This window comes from Bubalus bubalis, chromosome 20 (assembly GCF_019923935.1).
Source record: "Bubalus bubalis isolate 160015118507 breed Murrah chromosome 20, NDDB_SH_1, whole genome shotgun sequence".
Taxonomy (NCBI): domain Eukaryota; kingdom Metazoa; phylum Chordata; class Mammalia; order Artiodactyla; family Bovidae; genus Bubalus; species Bubalus bubalis.
Genome location: NC_059176.1, coordinates 15,266,857 through 15,282,537, shown reverse-complemented (window position 1 = coordinate 15,282,537; position 15,681 = coordinate 15,266,857). Strand labels below are relative to the sequence as shown.

The 15,681-nt window shown below is 48.1% G+C and overlaps 1 protein-coding gene across 3 annotated transcripts in view; it reads right to left on the bottom strand.

Annotated features, from left to right (window-relative positions):
* Positions 1 to 11,907, bottom strand: part of TGM5 (transglutaminase 5) — a 35,009-nt gene extending 23,102 nt beyond the window's left edge. For 2 of the 3 annotated variants that reach the window (XM_006072766.4, XM_025270908.3), the window contains exons 1-6: positions 11,712 to 11,907; positions 6,927 to 7,106; positions 6,559 to 6,804; positions 5,624 to 5,742; positions 2,301 to 2,429; positions 1,542 to 1,719 (exon numbers count right to left, since the gene is read on the bottom strand). In XM_006072766.4, coding sequence (XP_006072828.3) covers positions 1,542 to 1,719; positions 2,301 to 2,429; positions 5,624 to 5,742; positions 6,559 to 6,804; positions 6,927 to 7,106; positions 11,712 to 11,721 — 862 coding nt within the window. In that variant the 5' untranslated portion in view covers positions 11,722 to 11,907. The remainder of the gene's footprint in view (positions 1 to 1,541; positions 1,720 to 2,300; positions 2,430 to 5,623; positions 5,743 to 6,558; positions 6,805 to 6,926; positions 7,107 to 11,711) is intronic. The other variant, XM_044933181.2, reaches the window with a different exon arrangement.
* Positions 11,908 to 15,681: the final 3,774 nt, after the last annotated feature.

Genomic DNA, 15,681 nt, shown 5'->3' with positions numbered 1-15,681 from the left:
TCAGCCCTGGGATTTCTTTGGAAGGAATGATGCTAAGGCTGAAACTCCAGTACTTTGGCCACCTCATGTGAAGAGTTGACTTATTGGAAAAGACTCTGATGCTGGGAGGGATTGGGGGCAGGAGGAGAAGGGGACGACAGAGGATGAGATGGCTGGATGGCATCACCGACTCGATGGACATGAGTCTGAGTGAACTCCGGGAGTTGGTGATGGACAGGGAGGCCTGGCGTGCTGCGATTCATGGGGTCGCAAAGAGTCGGACACAACTGAGTGACTGAACTGAACTGAACTGAACTGAACCCCTAGGCCATTAAGGCATCCAGTTCCAGATGCAGCTTAGCAGCTGCAGACTAGGAGTAGCTCAGCACTACCCCTCTTGCCACCCCATGTGAAGGCAGAAACTTCCCGATGCCCCTGTGGGCTGATGCCCCTGTGAACAGCAGGCTGACAGCCTGCTGCTTGGCAGCCTGGGGCTCTGTAGGCTTCCTCCAAGAGCCTAGTCCAGCACACACACACACACACCACACACACTCACAGACTTTACCAGCCTTTGCATACAGGGAATTTCTACACAAAAGGCCTGAGCCCTCAATAAACACTAAGCTGTGGGCAGATCTGGCCTTTCTGGATTGGCCTAGAGAGCCTTGTGAGTAAAAGTCATACCTGGCCTCTTTCCCCAGCCAACAGGAATAACTTCCTGATTGTGACTCAAGTTAGGTACACAGATAGCCTGCCCGGAGGCTGAGAGCTGGCCTAGACACTGGGGCAGTGAGAGGGCCAGAAGCTAGTTTGGACCTGGGTGAAGCAGAAAGCCTCCTCCTGCCACCTCCAGTGTGTAATCATGTCCAGGTGTTTCCTCTGTAACACTCACCCTCCCCTTCCTTCTGCTTGCTCCTCTTGCCACCTGCAAACCAGTTTCCATTTGCTTTCTTTCCCAGTACATATTTTTAGACTTTTCTTCTATTAATGTAGTATCCACTCCCTATCTGAAAGGCTGATCTCTCTTATTGTTCCCCCATCCCCTGTGGGCTTGGTCAGGACTCCAAGTGCGCTTAACATGTTACACCTCCACATTCAAAGTCATTGCGCTTCGGCTGCCATCTTGCTCTGGCCCCGTGCCCCCTGCCCACGCTCAGTGGCACATTTCCCTCCCGTGAATACACCTTCAGCAAGCTCATTCTCCGTGCTCAGGAAGGACACTGACCAATTTATAAGTTTTCTAATGACTTGGTCTTTCACCTTCTTTCCTATTTGGGACCTGGACAATTCCCAGCCAGGCTTTAGGGAGGATTCTGTTAGGTTGCCCAAGTTCAGAAGGGAAGGGCACCACGTTCTGAGAAGTGTATAATGTCCACCTCAGAACTACCCTCTGAGATAAGCCAAGGTACATGAAGCCTGAGGTCAGTGATGAGACATTCTGCTTCCTTGTAAATGTCCCTCGGTGGGAACTGTGTGAGATTTCTGGGACAGGAGCGGCTCAGAGGGCCGAGACATGAACCAGTGCCCTTTTTGTCTTTCCACGGGCCCTTTCCACTCCCTACCTGTGCATGTGACAGCAGCAAAGACCCAGCACTGCCCGTAGCGCACTGGCTGGCAGCCCGTGGCATGCCACTGCTTCAGGATGGCCACGCTGCCCATCCACTCTGCGGGGTTGGTGCCATCTGAGTAATTCTCGCCCCAGTTTCCATTGAGCACCCCACTGTCATCGTTGCTGTTGATCTGCAGAGAAGCCATAAGTAGAAGCATTAGAAGCAGCCTTTTCCTCAACAAGTGGGTTCCCTTCTGGGCTCCTGGGCCTGAGATGCAGGAAGCTTTGATCTTATTTTAGCTGGGACCTTCCAGACCTTCTGGGGAAAGGGTGAGGGTGGGAAGCCACTATTCTGACTTGTGCACCACTGTTAATTACTATTCTGTTTCTACCCACCCTCTTGACTCCTCCACCCCCCATCCCTGCAAAGCCAGAGCTTGGCTCTAAGAGCATTTGAACACACTTCAGAGGTAAGGAAATTTAAACACAAGATTATTTCCCAAACCAGAGCTTCATTTAGTCTTTCCCCAAAATGCAGTTTGTAATTAATGGAGGTGATGGTCATACCCAGCCGTTTCAGATTTCAGTTGAGAAAACCTGTTACCCAGATTCTTCCATCAGTCTCATCAAAAATGGCTTTGCCAGAGGGCTTCTGCCTCTTGACTCTTCATTCCCCGGCTGCAGTTGGCAACCGTGAGTGGGCAGAGCGCCCCTTCAGAGCTTCCTCCCTCCCTGGATACGCCCTGGGTGACAGAGCCAGACCCAAGCTCACCATGGCAGACACCACTCTGCTGATGTAGACAGGGCTGCCCCGTAGAGCGCAGTCTGTGGCTGGGTCAATCTGGAAGTTCAGGCTCTTGTCTAGCAGCTCCAGACAGATGTCTATGATATTCTCTTCAAACTACGAGAGAAGACGCAAAGAGGCAAGGTGCCCAGGCTAGGCACACGTGGATATGAAAAGAAATGCATGACCCACCCCACCCAGTTCTCCAGTGGAGTGTGTTTGTGGAATACAAGCCCATTTGGAAGGAAACTGTCCAGCAGCACAGCCATGGACGGCCCTACAAGGTCTCAAAGCTCTGGGGTCACGGCTCGCCTAGTTTGAAGTTCCTGCCTGTCAGATTCCTGGAGTTTTTTCCAGTGAGTCTGACTGAATGAAAAAAATCTGTTTCTCCTTCTTCTCCCCTTTAATCCACACTCCCAGAGCCCCTGGGATGTTTCTTGCTAAAGCCACGTTGCCTCATCTTCCACCTCTACCTGCTGACCCAGCTCGTCATTGGCAGCTAGTGCTGAGCCAATGGCACGGACTTGTCACAACACCCATGATTCAGTGAAGTTTGGGGTTGACTAATAGCATACGAGTTATGGAAAATTTTCACCAAGACAGGTTGACTCTTTGTCCTTCAGGCTTGGAATGAATGCCACTTCCTCCAAGTCTTTCCCTGAGCCGGAGCCTGGTTTCACTCCATAGCCCTGGCTATATCTCTTACTCATCAGGTTCAGTTTCAACGAGATAGCCAGGGCCTGTCCTCCCAGCCTGACTGTATGCTGTGTCCCTCCAGTTCTTCTCACAGCTCTACCCCCCAGACCCGGCATCATGCCCAGCACATAGTAGGGATGCTGTGCTTCTTTGTTGAATGAGAGTAAATGAATACATAAACAGAACTAGAAGACTCCTCTGATCCATCTTCCCCAGGGGACAGTTTGATTGGTTGACTTTTTTGCTTTAAAATATTCAGCGGGTCCTATGGCCTGCAGGAGCAAAGCTCTAACCTCTTCAAGGCACGTAAGACCCTCCCTGATCTGCCCCTCTTCTACCTTCTCAGTCTCGTATCTCAGTAACCCTCACCACTGTGTGTGGGTTGTTTGTTTGTTTTTGCTCCAGCAACATCAGATTCCTTGTAACGCCTGTAGCAGGCCAACTCATTTCTCTCCTTTGTGTCTGCTCAAGCTTCCCTCTGCCTGGGATGGTTCCCCCTTTCCCTTCACTTGGCTAACTCAGTTCCAAAATCTCCTCTCCCAGGAAGCTTCCCCAACACCCCCATGCCCAATCAAGTGCTCTTCTTCAAGGCTCCCAGAATACCCTGCACCTGGCACTCAATCTTTGTATATCCCACTGCCTAATCAGTGACCTGCTTATGTGACTGAGTCCCCACTTCACTGTGGGCTCAGGGGCAATGTTTTATTCATTTTCATGCTTCTAGCATCTAGCCCCTTGCCTGGCACTGAGCAGATATTCAATATGCATTCACTGAAGAAGAGAGACAGAAAGGAAAAACCCAGGACTCGGGAAGCAGCATCTCCTCACTTCTGTTTCTCACAGATGACAGCCAACTCCTGTCCAGGGGCCCTCTGGGATCCCCATCTGCCCATGCTGAGTGAGGAGTTGGGGCTGTCAGTTGGGACCATTTGAGGTTTTCGTATCTCATCTTGACCATAGCCACCCCGGGAGCCAACGTTGGGCCTGATGCCACCTGTGCTAGAGTTCTCTTTGAGCAAGTCTGGGACAGGGACCCATATCAAACTGATACAAGCACCACAAGCCCCCCACAGAAGTTTCCAGCCGCCACCCCTTCTGAGCAGCCAGAGTGGCCCCTCCCCACCGACCCCCAGAGTGTTCTGGTGCAAGGGCTCAGCCTGGCTCTGGGCTTCCTGGAGCACCTGCTGTTGGCTGAGCTTTCAGTGGGAGGCAGGCTTTCAGTAACTCAGGCCTTACAGAGCCTTGCAATTAGGATGGTGCTGTTTTTACAAACAAAAATCACGTGTTTTAGAATACGTGTAGAGAACAAAATATAAAGGAACACACACCTTGCTGGTGACTATGCCTAGACAGACTTTCATATTCTAGACACCCATTTTTGTAATGTTTCATAAAGTTTTTTTAAGCAATTATATGTTACTTTAAAAAATGTTCATACCAATTTTATTTTTTGTTTAAGTATGGTTGATCTGAGCTTCCCTCATAGCTCAGTGGGTTAAGAATCTGCCTGCAATACAGGAGCCCTAGAATCGATCCCCGGGTCAGGAAGATCCCCTGGAGAAGGAAATGGCAACCCACTCCAGTATTCTTGCTTGGAGAATCCCATGGACAGAGGAGCCTGGTGGGCTGTAGTCAATGGGGTGGCAAGGAGCTGGACACGACTTAGTGACTAAACTATCACCACATAGTTGATTTGCAATGCTGTGTTAATTTCAGGTATATAGCACAATAATTCATATATGTATGTAAACACATATATATTCTTTTTCAGAGTCTTTTCTCTTTTAAGTTGCAGATTAGGATTTTGAAATTAAAATATACATACAACTATATATAAAATAGATAACCAACAAGGACCTACTATATAGCACAGGGGACTGTACTCAATATTTTGTAATAATCTATAAGGGAAAAGAATATATATTGCTTTTTTTTTTTTTTTTACTATACCACATGACATTGTGGGATCTTAGTTCCCTGACCAGAGATTGAACCCATACCCCCTCCAGTGAAAGTGTGGAGTCTTAACTAACCACTGGGCCACCAAGGAGCTCCCTGTACTACTTTTATAATGAGAAAGGTATGTGATCAAAACAAATAACTGAAGAGGTAAGAGCAGTGGGGAGGAAGACATCCTGCGGCTCATCAGCGCTGCTTCTGGCTGAGATGTTCAGGGGACAGATTTTCTCCAGTGTGACAAAATGGATCCTAGAGCCTGGCACCTGGGGTTATGAGGATGAAGGAAGCGTGGTAGCTGGGGCCCCACTGGAAACGCAGCTAACAAACAAACATCCAGCAATCATGACCATTGTCACTGCTGTCCCTGCAGCTGCACCCTCTCGGTGGACTTCCTGGGTGGGTGCCTTCAGCTGTCCTTCCCCTTTAAGTCTTATTGTCCAAATCAGATGTGATCATCTAAGAACACCTTCCACCTTTCTACGGCTGCTCCCCTAGCTCCCTGGGGTCACATCTCATATCTTGTTGGTGCCATTTAACTCCCACTTGTCAGCAGTTCTGGATGAATCTTGCATGAAGGGCACCCTCCCACCCGCTCCTGCTCCCCTCTCCCCAAGAGACCAGGGCCTGAATGGGCCATGAGCAAAGCTGAGACTCACTTGTCCATAATTCCAGGGGCAGGGGCGGATCCAGTTCTTGTTCCCTTGATAGATGAAGCCATAATCATTCATGACATATTCCTGCCTCTGGGGTTCACTCTCCAGGTAGACAGCATCCTCTGGGAATCAAAGTGGGAGGACACAAGGCAGAAAAATCACGTCGTCCTTCCTACTCTAGTCCCACTCCAGAAGGCCCAGGCCTATGGGACCTGAGCTCTGGGGAGAGGGATGGGTGACTCCAAGAGGCTCATGAGTGAGGGGGAGACCCACCCCCACCACCCATCAACACCAGCTGTACGGTCAATAGGAACAGAAGGTAGAAGCAAAAATAACCTTTGGTGGAATTTTTTGGTTTACAAAGCACCTTTACATCCTAGCCCCATTTCAAGGTTGAGCAAATAGGCTCAGGGTAATAAGTAACTTGTCCAAACCACACATAAGAGAGTGAAATGTGAGCACAGAGCCCATATTGAGTGCATGCTTTTTCTGCTACACTCAACTCATCCTCTATGGAAATGAGCAAACTGGAGCCTAGGGGTTCCTCCCTCCCTCCCTCTCTACTTACCTTCCTTTCTTCATTTTACCCTGTACTTCATTTTACAAATTTTCAATGGAATGTACTTATTAAGTCTTATAATGGAAAAGCTCCAGTTAACTTTAGAATGTATGATGAAGGTAGATGTTAATAGTGGTCAATAGTTGATTATAATAGCTTTCTTTTAAAGTAAAGATGACTTGGTTCATTATTTTAAAATTCTGAGTAAGTAAATAAATAACAAGGCTTCTCTGCCCTGCTTGTTGGCGGTTGGGAGTGGATGCTGAGTGCATGGGATTGGGGAGGTTTGTGGTGGCTATGGAGAAGGGATCTGGAAACCCTTGAGCCTCGCTGTCTATGGCACTGACACAGGGGCAGAGGTGAGGGCATCTCGCCTTACCTGGGCACCAGGGATTGAAGAGCAGGATGAACTCCCCGAGCTGGTAGGCTGTGACAGGCCCCTGTAGGGATTTGATGTGAACCTTCAAGAGGTACCGACCCACAGCTGCCATAGGAGGGGCACACAGGCTCACCTCCAGGGAATTGGCCCCAATGGTCTGCAGTGAGGCAATCCAGGGGCTGGGGCCAGGGTGACCTTCCAGGCTGAACACGGCTCGAGTCCCCTTGGGCAGATCTGGCAGTGGTCCTAAGGAGGAAGCAGAGCTGAGGAACTCTGCAGTGACCTCCCAACCACCGATAATTGCCCCCAACAGACACACACACACACACATACGCGCGGGACCCCCGCAAGCCAGCCGGAGTCCTCACCAGTCTCAGTCACAAAGATGATGTTGTCCAGGCCTGGCTGGAAGGCCCGGTTCCTGAAGTACAGGGTGATGTTGAAGGCCTGGCCCCGGCGAACAAGGAGGCGGTTGGAGCTGATCTCATCTGTATGGTGCTGCACGTTGTTCCAGGAGCTCTGGAGGTCGGTGAGGGCCACCTCCAGCCCTGCGATGGGGCAGCAAGGGCAAACGAAAGAGCAGGGATGTGGGCTCTGGTCCAGTCTTGTCCACCACTTAGTAGTTGTGCGAACTTGGAAAAGAAACTGAACCTCTCTGATCTCAGTTTCCAAGTAGGTAAAAGAGAATCTATGTTACGAGCCTTTCAGGGTTTGTGTGAGGATAAAATGGACTTCCCTTGTGGCTCAGACAGTGAAGAATCTGCCTGCAGTGCAGGAGACCGGGGTTCAATCCCTGGATTGGGAAGATCCCCTGGAGAAGGAAATGGCAACCCACTCCAGTATTCTTGCCTGGAAAATCCCAGGGACAGAGGAGCCTCAAAGAGTCAGACACGACTGAGCAACTAACAGTAAATGAGGCTCCATGCATGCAAGTGTCTCTCCCTTACTTCTTTCCTCCCTACCTTCCCTGCTTCTGTGACCTTCTGTCCCTTTCTCCCATAAGGAGGCACATAGTTTTCTGCCCCTCTTTGACTCCTCTTGTAGGCCTGGCCAAATCTGACTGCTCTCTTCAGTCAGATGTCTCCAGCTTCACTCCTGCATCGACTTTCTTGGACTTCACAGTTTCCCTTGTCCCTGCACCAGTCTCCAGCTCTGACAGCAAGTCCCTGGGGTAGCTGCCCCAGGTTAATTGTAGCTGCCCCAGGTTAGCTGCTATGTTTGAAGTAATTTGCTAGCTCTCTGACTACCACTAACGCTTTGTGACTTGGGAGCTGAGCGCTGAGGACGGTCTCAGAAAGTCCCACTCCCAGTCTTCTGCAGCTTCCATTAAAACACAGACTGACTTCAGTGTTCTCCAAGTGTGTCTCCCCCAAAGGGCTCCACTTCTCACTCCTGCATGTTTGGCCATGTTTCTACCTCAGTCCCCAAGCACCTGGGCTCATAGCCCTTAAATCGCAGTTGACATCTTCTCAGTCTCTATCCATTCATCTCCTTCCTTTAAAATATCAGTGGTGTTCATCTGTCCCTTTCCACATGAACACAATTCCAACCTCCTCACCTCACTACTAGTGACTGTAACAGCCTCCATCCGGTCTGCATCCTGTTTCTCCACATCACCTGCCCCTTAACACATCACCAGATTATCTCCCCTCAAGACAATTTGATCATTCTGTTGTCTATTTGCTTTAAAAGTCCTGAGAAACCCCCCAGGCTGCCATCCAAAAGACACACTCTTAATGTGACACTCATGACCCTGCAGACCTGGCCTTAACTTATGTTTACCTTCTCACCTGTCACCCTTCCCAGCACAGGCCCTCTCCTCCAGCCAGTCTGTCCCCAAGCAAAGCTCTACCTGTCTGTGTATTTTGGTCCTACAAGAGCTACAACTCAGAATGTTTCCTCACTATAAAGAATTTGTATAACTCAATAATTAAAAAAAATAACTCAAATGAAAAATGGGCAACTGGTGTAAGCATTTCTCTAAAGAAGATACACAGAAGGCCAAAAAATACATGAAAAGATGCTCAACAGAATTAATCATTAGAGAAATGCAAATGAGATAGCACTTCACACCCATTAGGATAGCTATAATAAGAAAAACAGTGTTGGTGGTGGGGATGTGGAGAAATTGAAACCCTCATACGTTGCTGATAGGATTGTAAAATGGTGCTTCAACTTTGGAAAACAGTTCTCAAAATGTTAAATGTTGAGTTATTATATAACCTGACAATTCCTAGATATATATCCAAGATATGAAAAATGTATGTTCACATAAAACCTGTACATGAATGTTGATTGCAGCTTTATTCATAATAGCTCAAAACTGTAAACAGCCCAAATGTCCATCACCTGCTTAACAGATAAATGAAATATGCATAGCCACAGTATGGAATAGTATTCAATCATATAAAAGGAAAGGTGAACATACTATAACATGGATAAAAGTTGAAAATACTATGCTAAGTGAAAGAAGCTAGACACAAAAGCCCACGTGTTGTATGATTCAGTTTATAGGAAATATGCAGAATAGGCAAATCCATAGACACAGAAGTAAGTTAGAGTTTGCTAGGGGCTGGGGGTAGGGGAGAATAGAGTATAATTACTAGTAGGTATGGGGTTTCATTTTTGAGGTGATGAAAATGTTTTGGAACTAGTTAGTGGTGATGCTTGTAAAACTTTGTGAATTTAGTATAAAAAAAGCCAATAAATTATACACTTTAAATGGTGAGCTTTATGGTATGTGAATTATACCTCAGTAAGGCTATTATAAAACAAATATGATTCAAATTGACTGTACCAAAATACCCTGATAAATACTAAACTTTATCTTCTTAAACCTCTTTAAGTTCTTTTGATTACGGTTAATGTGCACCTTTCTCATAAACTAGTTGTTGTTTTATTATTGTTATTATAAAAGAAATGTGAGCATAAAGACTGGCGCATTGTAGATACACCAGTGTTTACTAGGCTGAATAGAGTTCTCTGTTTTTTTATATAATCCCCCGAACTTATTTTGTGTTTCAGATTCAACTACCACCTGTTGAGGGCCTGATTACATGTGCTAGGCCATGTTCTAGACACTCTAGGCCAGTAACCTCATGGAATACTCTCCACAACATTGAGGGGTCAGTGTCGTCCACGCTTGAAGATGAGAAAACCAAGATGTAAGTAGGCTACATATCTTACCCAAGGTCAAACTTAGGGTAACTGGCCCACGTCTGGTGCTCTCACCATTACCCAACAGCTGCCACCCACTGCTGGCCTTCACTCATGTTCAGAAAGGACATCTGACCCACTGCCCCTGGGAAAGCAACTGAGCTTTTTTCCAGAAAAAAAGAAGCTCACCCTTTTTAGAAACCAGGTGCCTAGACAGGAATTGCTAACTGGCCCTGATTCAGGTTGGACACAAGACCCAGACTACTCAACAGCTGTGGCAGCATCTTCCTGACAGCCAACACTGGGGCCAGATCTCATCCTCCGGATACGTTGTGGGTCACGTTAATATCTGCCTATAACACAGGGATTATTCTTCAGCCCAAACATCAGATATCCAAATAGGAGATACTTTAATACTGGACATTTTTATTCTCTTTGATGGGAGGGGAGAATGGGGTGAAATGATCAGGGAGGTAGAAGGGAAATTATAGGAAAACCTTTTAAAGTAATTGATCTCAAGATCTATCCTAGAGTAAAAACTCTCACAGGAGCACAGAGAGGCACAGATAAGAAAGTACACTGCAGCCTTGCTTGTGTAATTGAAAAATGGGAACAACCTAAATACCCACTGATAGAAGACTGGGTAAATAAATTACTTACAGCCATACTATGGAAATACTATAGAAAGTGGAAAATACTGACGTAAATCTTTTGGTACTCAGAGGTGTGGATAGAGGTCCAAGAGATTCTGTTCAGTGAGTAAAAAAAATCTAGCTGTAGAAAAATATGTGCAATATGATGATACCATGGATATGCCAAGAAGAAGAAGAAGGAGCCATACAAGCTAATCCTATGCATTACATTGAGCATATATACATGAATGTGAATGTATAGACAGAAGACTAGTAACAGTTTCTCTAGAAATGAGGCTAGGTTGAAGTGGTAGTCAGGGTTTATCTGTAATTATTGCTTTATTTTACTCAAACTGTGTGTTCATTATACAATATTTATTGCATAATTAAAATTTATAAAAATTTAAAACTAAAATTTTAAACATTAAAAATCATAAACGAAGAGGAAGCTATTACATTTGTAGAGCTTTTAGCTCATTCTTATACATGGTTTGGGGGCTTCCCTCATTAGCTCAGTTGGTAAAGAATCCACCTGTGATGCAGGAGACCCTGGTTCGATTCCTGGGTCAGGAAGATTCCCCTGGAGAGGGGATAAGCTACCCATTCCATTATTCTTGGGTTTCCCTTGTGGCTTAGCTGGTAAAGAATCCTCCTGCAATGTGGGAGACCTGGGTTCGATCCCTGGGTTGGGAAGATCCCCTGAAGAAAAGAAAGGCTACCGACTCCAGTATTCCGGCCCAGAGAATTCCATGAACTGTATAGTCCATGGGGTCACAAAGAGTCAGACACTACTGAGTGACTTTCACTTTTCACTTTTATACATGTTTTTGACCAACCATTTAATCTTTGTAGCAGCTTTTTCTAGAGAGAGGGAGTTGATACAGAGAGAAAGGTAGCGCTGAGAACATGAGTCACAGACCCTTTGAAGTGGAGGGATAAGAGAAGAATGAAGTTTCAGAGAATTCTGGAGCTAGAAGACAATTTTAAGATGATCTGGTCCAAGTCCCCTCATTGGTCCGGCACGGGGTCTGGGAACTAGAGAAGTGACTTGTTCAGCGTCAAGATCAGCTCTGGCAGAGAGGGTAGGAACCGTGATCCCCTAATCCCTGACCCTTCCCTGGCCCACCGGGATGTGGAAGCAGGCTTGCTGATGCTCAGCTGTTTAGCTGTTTACCTGCCAGTCTCTACCTGGTCTCCTGGTTCTCAGGCTACCAATAAATTCTGCTGTTTCTGGAGCTTCTCTTCTTTCTGCCTCCATTCTTGACTTACTCGTTCCTCCCTCTGAATCCACCCTTTCCTCGACTTCCTGCAGTCTCTCTCTCTTCCTCGGCCCTGAGCTCCAGCAGCCCTGTGGGCTTTGCGTACCTTCCGCCATGGTGGCTGCCTCTGGCTCCCAGGCTGCTCCGCATAGAACAGCTGGACGACCTGCAGTGTCAGGAAACTGGTCCTGGTGTGTCTGCTTCCCCTTCCATCCTCGAGACTCCAGCAGACACTGAAGGCGGGGAGGCTGCTGCACTGCCACCTGCTTACTGGGCAGATCACAACTGGTTTTCTCACTTGCCGTCAGGTTTCTCTTGGCAGTGTTGCTTGGCTGAGAGGAAATATGGAGGCCAATGAACTGTCAGGGCCTTGTGCCATGTGGGCCTTTGGTAAGCTCTTGGGCAATGGGGCATTCCCTGGTGAGTACTGTGCTGTGACGGGGAAGCCGGGTGGGAGAGGTGGGCCGATAGGGCCTCTAGGAGGAGGGAGGAGGCCTGTGTCCCTGCAGGAAGGAATATCAGAGTCCCAAGACTATAGGTCACTATAGAGAACTCTCCAGACCAGAACTCTGCCTGGCACCTGAGCCTTCTCTTTTATCCTGAAGAGTCACTTTCTGGATATCATGTGCAGACAGAACCTACTTTTGGTATGACATGTTGGTATTCTTTTTCTGGTGAAGATACTGTCTTGAGTGAGATCTGTCTGGTCCAAAGTGAAAGTGTTAGTCTCTCAGTTGTATCGGACTCTTTGTGACCCCGTGGACTGTAACCTGTCAGGCTTCTCTGTCCATGGGATTTCCCAGGCAATAATACTGGAGTGCGTTGCCATTTCCTTCTCCATGTCTGGTCCAAGGTGAATTGCAAATAAAAACAGTAGAAGAAAACTTAGGAAGATTCATGGAGGAGTATGGGAAATAAGAGGGTGAGAATGCCAGTGATGACCTTGATTTTAGTTAGACAAGTACAAGTCTTTGGAGGAAGAAAAACACAGATGGGAGAAGAGAAATGGAAGGAGCAGGGAAGGGCTTCTCATAGGGAGTAGGTGGGATACTCGAAGCCCCCTGCTCCCGCATTGGCCCTACATTTCCCCCTGCTTCTCTTGCTTTCTGAGTCCCTAAATTTCCCTCCTCAGGAACCTCATTTGCCAGCATCCGTCCACTCTGTCAGCTCTCTCTGTCCCCAGTCAGCTACAGTGTGTGTATACACGTACATACACAGTTCACTGTCTGACACGCCTGCACCCATCTTCAGTCCAGAAAGCAACTCCTCCCCTCTCCTCTTCCTCCTGCATCTCTGGTCTTGGTGAGTGAGGACAGTGTCCACCCAGTCACTCAAGGGGAGACTCCTTATCCTTCTCTGTCTTCCTGCCCTCTCTTAGCCTAGCCGTCGCTAAGCCCTGTCCAGTCCAACTCCCTGGTTAATCCTCATTAACTCCTAAAACCAGCCCCTCTCCCCTGTGCCCTTGGCCCTACCTTCATTGAATCCCCTTGCCTGAACAGCAACTCCTAGCCACTCTCCCACCCATTCTTCCGAATGAGTCTTGTGCCAAACTTCCGAAGTAAGTTTTCTGAAGTGCCGATTCAACCAGGCTGCTCTCTGCTTTAGATCCAACAGACAGTGAAGTCCAAACTTCTTAATATCACTTTCAGAGCCCTTCAAGATCTTTCCCCTCTTGTCTGAAGTCCAGGGAGGCCAACCCCCTTCAGTTCTGGCCCCCCAGTTCTCCCATGCATGCATTGTGCTCTCTCTCTTTCTCTCTGAAATCTTCACCCCTCACTTGTTTATTTTCTGCATCCAAGCTCAAGCTTCCTGACACTCTCTTTACCACACCAGGTGCTTAGGGCTGCTTCCTTTTACATTCTCTATCAGTCTAATCCCACTTGACATTATAAATATTTACCTATCTTTCCCCCAGTTCCCCTTGAGGGCATGGCCTGTGTCTTATTGCCATACAGGGCTTAGTCATGGTAGTGGTTAATAGTAAAACCACTGGAGAACTAACTAGTAATAGCTTTCAAAGAACTGTTTTGGTTTTTCATGTGCAACTATCCCACTTAATCTTCACACAGTTATCTAATGTCTTTAATATTGTGCTTCACAACTTACAGATACACTTTCTCATTTGAACCTCGCAGCAACCCTCTGAGGGAGGTGGGCTGGCACTGCTATTATTGTTGTTAGCATTTTGCACCCGAGGGAGCCAGGACTTCTTCCCGGAGTTCTTTGCTTTGTATCCGCATGGACCCCAAAACCCCCTGCCAGAAGGCCCTGAGGACAACAGTCTCCGTGGGCGCCTCAGGCCACAGGAAGACTGGCAGTCAGGAGCCAGGGTGCTTGTCTGGTTGTGCCTCTTTGTTCCACAGCCCCAGCACTTCTTTTGCCAGTTTATCTGTGGGTGCCATTGCCTGAGCCACCTGGCCCCACAGGGAATTAGGGTGAGGACAGAGAGGCAGGGTTGCTCAGGACCTAACCTCGGGGTGAGTGGTGGCAGTGGGCATGGACGCATGTCCTGGGCATGGGACCTTTGAGACTGTCAGGCTTGTCCAAACGAGGTGGGGAAATGAAGCCAGACAGGCTCACCACGTGGAAACAAGAAAAGAGAAGAGCATACAGAGTATGCTTTTTAAGCCAGTGTTTAGGTGGGGAGAGAGGAAATTATTTGAAAGGTCAACTGGGAAGGCCGAGGTGGCTAATATCCCCACCCCCTCAGAGGCCCCGGGACACCCAGGAAGAAGCCAGTCTACTGTTCCCCCTCCAGTGACACAAGTGGCCCAGCCAGGGAGCCCTGTGCCCCCAGACTCCTGGGCAGGAGGGGCAATGACTAAACCAAGGGGGACTGGCACTCAGCAGCCCAGCAAGGTTTCAGAGTTCTGCAGGCGCCAGCCCAGGTTCCGGGTCCCCCGCCCCAGGGGAGGGCGGGAAGCCACCCGGAACACAGCAGAGATGAGCACTTAATGGGGACGGGTGCAGCTGGCACCAGGGTGGAGTACAGGTGTGCAGGCTCCTGCCCTACCTGCCCAAAGCAGCCTGCGAAAGCAAAATAAATAAAAAGCAGAGAGGAGGAAGCAGGGAAGGGAGGAGGGTGGTGAGAGGAAGCAAATGAACCTGAGGAGCAGGGAGGGGCAGCAGGTCGAAGAGCCCACCCTGAGAACTCACAGGACGGTGCTCTCCTTCTCTACATTTCTGGATTTTCTCGGTTTCCCCGCGATGGAGCTTGGTCTAATTGCAATAATAACCTTAGTTTTTATTTTCTTATTGAGATATGATTGACATATAATATTGTATAAGTTTAAGGTGGGCTTCCCTGGTGGCTCAGACGGTAAAGAATCTACCTGCAATGCAGGAGACCCGGGTTTAATCCCTGGGTCGGGAAGATCCCCTGGAGAAGGGAATGGCAACCCACTCCAGTATTCTAGCCTGGGACATCCAAGGACAGAGAGCCTGGTGGACTACAATCCATAGGGTCACAAAGACTCGGACACAACTGAGCAACTAACACACACACACACACGTGTAATGATAACTTTCAAAAACACAATGATGGTGGGGAAATACCAGAAAGGTATGTGGCAAATGTTAGTAGAGATTTCTTTGGGGATGGGGAAGCTATCAGTGATTTTTGTTTCTTTTTCACTTTTCTGTTCTTTCCAAATTATCTAAGATGAGCACACATGGTCTGAAGAACTAAATGAAGAAAATACAAAAGAGTGGCTCCCTATCCTTAAAATAACAAAAACACGGCATATGAATGAAGGAAGAGAAGCTGAGGGGAGTCAGTGTGACTTGGAACAGAAAGAAAAGATTCGGGACAGTGAGCGGGTAAGGGCGGGGGAAATATGGGGCCCGGGAATGTGAGGGCCTGTTTAGGGGAGCAGCCTCTACGAAGTGCTTCCCAGTCGTCCTGGGACCGCCCTGAGTGGGCCGTACCTCACCGTCCCCAGGCTCTCAGGCCAGCAGCAGCTTCTGCCTGGTCCCCACAGCGCGGCAGTCCCTGTCCTCCCAGAATCCTCCCAGGTCCCCTCCCCCGGACCTCCCTCCAGCCTCTGCTTGCGGACTTGCTAAGATGATTTAAATGG